The sequence below is a fragment of the Phytophthora sojae genome, assembly GCF_000149755.1.
Source record: "Phytophthora sojae unplaced genomic scaffold PHYSOscaffold_22, whole genome shotgun sequence".
NCBI classification, from domain to species: Eukaryota; Oomycota; class Peronosporomycetes; order Peronosporales; family Peronosporaceae; genus Phytophthora; species Phytophthora sojae.
Window position 1 is genome coordinate 174,989 of NW_009258136.1, and position 6,516 is coordinate 181,504.

Consider the following 6,516-nt stretch of genomic DNA (forward strand, 5'->3'; position numbering starts at 1 on the left):
GCAGATACTTGCTGCCACCCAGTGACTCTTCTTCCATGGGGCCGCACACGTCGAAGTGGAGCAGCTCGAACGTGTCGTAGTGACGCTTGTCACGGTTGCTTGGGAACGGCTTCTGGACCATTTTCCCTTGCTGGCAGCCGCGACACACGCTTGGTCCACTCGACTTGGAAGGTGCCTTCGCGTCCTTGATCATGTTGTTGTCGACCATCTTGCGAAGCACCTCCACCGGAGCGTGACCCATACGCGCGTGTAAGTCGACCGTCTTCCCACTGGTCGCCGCATTCGCCGATCGCTGAGGCGTCTGGAGCCAGTAGAGTCCATCCACGAGGTTTGCCGTCGCCACCACTTGCTTGGAGCCCTTGTGCGCAATCTGCATCTTGGTGCTGTCGAACACGACTTGGAACAGACCACTCTTGTTGATCTGTGGCACCGAAAGCAGATTCTTGCTCATACTTGGGACGTACAGCGCGTTCTTGATCTCGATGTCGCGCTCGTCGCCGTTGGGCAGAACCACTCGTTCCACGATGGTCCCCACACCCATGATGGCCGCCTTGTTGCCGTCGGCCACCGAAAGTTCGCCTTCATTCCGCTCAATCAAATGAGCGAACTTGGCCTTGTCGTTGCAGATGTGGTGCGTTGCGCCGCTGTCGACCGCCCACAACCCGGACACATTCTTGCCCGTCGAAATGCCACACTCCAGTGAGACCGCGAACGCCACTCGATCATAGCCGTAGTCGTAGTTGTAGCTGGCGTCGTCGTTCCTCCACTGGGCATTGTTGGCCCCGCGTCCACGGCCATTGCCATTGCCGCCGCGTCTTGGGCCCCGATTCTCGTCCTTCTGCTTGGTCCAGCACTTGTCAATCGTGTGCCCCAATTTCCCGCAGTACGTACACTGGCGAGACTCTCGGTCGGTGTTGAACGCCTTGGCCGCATTCTCCGTCTTCACCGTCGCCGTCTTCTCGCCTTGTCTCTTGATGTGCTCATTCGTCAGCACCTTCACGACGTCTTGCGATCGTAGTTCAGCGCTGCTCATCTCCAAGTTCAGCACGACGTTCTCGTAGCTCTTGGGGAGGCTGCGCAACAGGCAGATCGCCACGTCCTCATCCTCCATCTTGGCGCCGATGCTGCTGAGCTTGGCGCTGATGTTGAGGACCTCGTTGCAATGATGCAAGACGTTGCCGCCTTCCGACATCTCCATGCTGAAGAGTTGGCGCTTCAGGTAGATGCGTCCAGCCTTCTGCGAACCACCGTACAGCGTCTTCAGGCGCGTCCACGCAACCCACGCTTCCTCGCAGTCGTCGACCACATGGTGGTAGTCCGCGTCCATGTGGAGCAACATCAGTCCGAACGCGATGTTGCTCGACTTGACGTAGTCGTCCTTGGCCCGCGAGTCCGTGAAGCTCGGCGTCGTCTCGCGGTTCACGACATGCCACGTCGACTTGGTCAGGAACACGCCACGCATGTAGCGGTTCCACGTCGCGTAGTTGTCCCCGTTGAACTTGTCAATGGAGACCTTGGTCGAGGCGTCTTGGGCAGAGGACATGGTGCTTGGGCTCATAACCTGATGGAAGGTATGGATCTTGGACACGAAGCTCGGACGAAGCGGAGGGAGGGACGTCGCAGACGGCGGGACCGGAGCGAAGGCACTTGAGGGGTAGAATGAAGATTCGAAAGTGATTGAATTGTTGGAGCTTACACCCTACTGTTATAGACACGCGACCCTGCGTCCTATCACCTAGTGCATCTAATCAACCATCACTCACCGGTGTTCATCCAATCATCCTACTCGTCTAATCATCGGTGGCGTAAACAACTTACCGTAATCACCATAATCAACGTGGGTTCGGATTGGACCGGTTCGGGTTAACCGGTTAATGGGTACAACTGGTACACAGTACCCAAGACCAGTAATCCTCAATACTTGTTGATTACACGCATCGGCATTCCCTAGTTTTACCGGTCCTCCGCCTACAGCGTTGGATTCCTTGGCATATTCCAGAAGGATCGTTGTGGAGGATGATAAAACTATACTAGTATGGCAGCGTCCTCACGGCGATTGGACGCCTGGGTTGCTAAGGGGGCAACGCCACAAAATATTATTTGGAATATTTGCAGCACCCCCCCCATTGTGAGAGCTTTTGAATGGTAATTTGAGTGTAGAAAGACCGAAAGTATTGTGTGTTGAGGTACAGTACTTGGAAAACAGAAACATACATTTTTTTAGCGTTGTTTTTAAATTGTGATGATGGGGGGAAACTAAGTATTATGTAGATGAGTTAGTTATGCTTCGATCCTAGCATATCTGTCGTTTGGACAGTACTTATAACATGCTAGGTACCTGAGTGAGCAGTCGGTCGTGACACTACGTATTCTGGGTGTGAAATTTAGGATACGTAGTGCTATATGGTGCTTACAAGGGAACTATATACGCCGGGCGGTCATGGTCCATAAAAATGTTATTGTGGTTTCATTTATGCACTGATGTCTCTCATTGGACAAAAAGCCAACATCAGTGATTTGTATGGAAAAAACCTCAAACATGATTGGCTGTTTTTCAGGCGTTGGAAGATTCGATTGGTTATGGCGACATAAGACACGAATAAGCTCTCTTTCAGCTTTCTAGAGAGTATTTTTACGCTCAAATCTGATCATTTTTGATAACGCTGCAAATTTAAACCTAACACATCCAAAATTCGACCATTTAAACTGGCCGATACAGACCGCAATGGCGGGAAAACGCATTTAAAAAACAATCGGTGCGATACAGCAGACATAGGGCTTTACGTCAAGGCCAATTACAGCTGTGTTGGCGTAGTAGAACGTGAATTATGGTCGATTATATGAACTGTTAATTCTTTTCCGGACCGGAGAAGTACACCTTTATTTTGACCAATCAGAGATGCGAGAGAAAAGTCGGTGGGATCGCATGTAGAGAGATACACCCCTAATTTGGGTATTTTGCGCATTTTTGCATTCACATCGAGCCACCAGTTCCAAGCGCACGAAGGCAGAGGGGAAGAGCTTCGTACCGCTCGCCAACGTCGCGCTGCCCCCTCCCCGCGCGCTTGGAGGCATACGCCTCGTCGGAGTGATAGTTAGTAGCCACGCGTGATGTGGGACCAGTTGAGGCGCGCCTGAGTGCGGGATATGGGGAGCACGAGGTTAAACCACAACGCGCAAGATCGAGAGAGCGCACAACACGGCGGCTGCAGTGATGGTAGTAGAAGAAGCAACGCTGTAGATATTTGGTTAAGTGATATGGTTGCTGATCAACATAGTTGCAGACGGCCCCTAGACTTGTTGCTAGCTTAAGCGCCATCCTAGACGAGATCGCTCCGCACCGTCCGCATAACTCGGCCAACCGTCTTGCCCATTTTGCGTACGAAATGATCGCATGACCCATTTTTTGGGTTTTACATTGCTTTTAGGCTCGAGTGCAGTAATTAACCTAAACCTATGACATGGGTGTGTTTCTCTACATGCGCAATGCGGTACTTAAAAATAATACCCATGCTACTGCTCTTGCCAACAAAACTTTAATTAAGTCAAAGACAACTAAACACTATAACATCTTGATAGTGTGGTGGAGCAGGTTCCTTGAAAACCGTTCTGCGGTCTTCTCAGCGTTATCTCGCACTTACAAACGCAACGTCACGTCCTTGATGTGTAGTCGTCGCGTAATTCCCCGGGGCTTCGCTAACGTAATTCCGAGGACGGTTTGCACTGGTTGTTGTCAGGGACAATCACGTCACTGAGGTCTTTTTGTTCGTTGGTAGCAGGCGCAGGGGTGGTCTTCTCACGCCGCCTCGTAGTCTAGTTGTTCCTTCCTCCGGTCTCTGCGTGACCCTTTCGTTTGCTCCGCAGTCTCCGTACGCTCTTCGTGTTCTCAGCAGCACGTCCTTGTCCCGGTCGTGCGTTCTCCTCTCAACCGCGTTCTCGTTCTTGACAGCGCGTCCTCGTCTAGGTTGCGCGTTCTTCTCTTAATCGCGTTCTCGTTCTTGACAGCGTGTTCTCGTCTGGACCGCACGCCTTCTTCTAGACCGCGTTCTCGCTCTTGATCGCGCCTTGGCTCTTTTGCTTGCCGTGGTGCTTCTCCTCTCCGTCAGCGACTCGGCCCTGTAGCTTGCTCTGCCCTGACGTGACTAATTTCTAGCGCCTTCCTGTCAGACACTGATTGGTGGGTTGAGTGCACACAGCCGACACAATGTAGCGCCCCGCACGCGTCTAGGCCGAGGTCGATTCTTCTACACGCGAGGGGTTGGACTCGAACGCAGGCGGCCATAAGAAGCGTGTATTACTCCTAGCCTGATGTGCTGGCGTGTTTGAGTGTAAATTGCGGACTGAGCTATCCTACCTTCCTTCCTTGTTTCCTGTCTACTTACTCACGACTGGCTTCTTCCAACTTCTCCGGGTGCCCCACGTCATCCATCTTGGGCGTCTTGGCGCGCAGCCGGCATCCGCACATCCGGGGATTGGTACACTTGATACGTAAAGTCAAGACGATTACCGGGCTCGAACCGGTACGATTTTGGTACAACTGGTACCAAACGGGTCGGGCCATAATCATGACATGCGTAACATCATCGGCGCCGTGCCCCACTTCATCACGACATACTCTTAGTACATGTGAGCGCTGACAGCCACAGCTCCGTAATGTCCTCGATCCACTACACCACAATAGCGATGACGTTATCCCATTAAAATAAGGACAAATAAGATTTACGGTACGAAAGGCCACCGGATTGCATGAAATCCCGACGAGAGAAGCTGCCCTGCCCCACTCAACTTTGGAGACGTCAGCTATGAGAATAAATGGGGGGTTAAAGGCAGTCTACTTGAGGCTTATTTTTGTCCTATAGTTGCCTGATATGCAAGAAGCCGTGACTGGATAGAATCCGTCGGCTGTCTGGAAGAGTTCGTGGGGCGGGGCTGATTGCGGCGGGGCTGTCGTAGCTTTAGCGTCAGAGGAAGACGTAACAGACTTACAGAGTCTCAGCTTAAGATAGCTCGTTCTACTACCAGAACGTACGAGTCCGTACACCTTACGGACTCCAAGAGTCAACTCTTAACTCTTAGGTGTGTAAATCTCAAACTGAATGTATTTCCCTTTAGTGCGGCCAAGCCGCCTACGGTGTAAATGTATCCGGTTCACTATCTAGCAAAGTGAACCCTAGTCATATGCATAATCAGTGGCTCTGAAGCCATGTACTGATTATCCTACTGATTTAGGTTAGACAGTGTGTACCCACTTCATAACCCTTCGGGTAACTCTCGTGTAACCCCGTTACACCCTCCCCCATCAAACCGTGGACACGGGTGTTCACGCTTAACAGTCAACCACCGGGTCTTGTTCCGTCAAGCCTCCTTCTCGAACGAGTCAATCCACATCGCGTGGACTTCTCTGAGAACTTCTCGGCGCAACGCCCCTCACATGACTTCAAGTCATAAAGCCTTTTCGTCTTTCGACCGCAGACAGCCTCTCGCGAGATCCACCTCGGAGCCTCGCTCCTCTCGTGCTGCTGCACTGCGTGCCTATGCACCTTGGCGAACGCCAGCGCCCGCGCACACACTCCAGGCTCTCAGTGTCCGAGTACTTCGCGGCGCACCGCCTGAAGCACCGATGGCAGCGCGCAAGCCCCAGCTCTCCTCGAGCACCAACCCGTCCGATCATGGATCCTAGGGAACTCTTCGGCGAAGAGGGCGGGGTGGACTAGTACATGGAGGATTCTCCGAACCAAGGAGATGGGTATCCACCCACGCGACGCTCCCCGAGCCGCGGCGACGCTTCAAACACACCGTCGACGCGCCGTGAAGAGGGCTCGCCGGCTCCAGTTAACTCTCCGAGTCATCGCGATCAAGAGCGCCCTGCGCGCACATCTCCTGCGCGCGCTCCGAGACGTCTCACCACTTCGCGCGCTGCGCCACCGAGGGAGGAGCCGCGGTAGCCGCTGCGGACTCCCAATCCGTTTCCCCAGCGCTCCTTCGGGCTCTCAGAGCTGCGCGAGCTCACTGAGCCACGGTACTCGTCGCTCCGTGCGGAAGACGTGCCCCTGGGCCCCGTCATCTCCAACCCTTTGGACGAAGCTCAGTCCGAGGAGGTTGCGGCGCAGATGGCTCCCATGCGCTCCCATGCGCTCCCAGCGCCCAGAGCGGCGGCCTCTGCTGAACCCCAGCACTGCCGACTACGGCTTCCGGCCTCGCGACCCCGCGGAGGCTTGTCGCCAGGCGTTCCAGCAGTCTCTCGCGCTGCACGCCATTGGGCCCGCAGCCCGTACTCCGGAGGAGCTCGCACTGCGTACGTCTCTGCGAGAGCGACTCCTCACTCCACAGTCTACGACTGTCGCGGAGTATCGCGAGAGGTTGCGGCTGCAAGCCCAGCAGAAGTCCGTGCCCGCCATGCGGACGTACCCGATGGTACTTCGCCCGGGGGAAGACTCAATTGAGTACGAAGCTCAGTTCGAGTCTTGGGCCGAGCACAGCCGGAAGCTCAGCTCCATGGATGCTCTCCGAGCAAGT

General features: G+C 54.1%; 1 protein-coding gene across 1 annotated transcript; it reads left to right on the forward strand.

Moving 5' to 3' along the window:
* Nucleotides 1–5,742: 5,742 nt before the first annotated feature.
* On the forward strand, nt 5,743–6,443 carry PHYSODRAFT_342866 (hypothetical protein; the record flags this gene model as incomplete). The annotated part of the gene is made up of 3 exons (XM_009541358.1): nt 5,743–5,941; nt 5,995–6,098; nt 6,142–6,443. Coding segments are annotated over 3 exons (605 nt in total), but the record flags the coding sequence as incomplete, so codon positions are not given.
* Between the last annotated feature and the right edge of the window lie 73 nt (nt 6,444–6,516).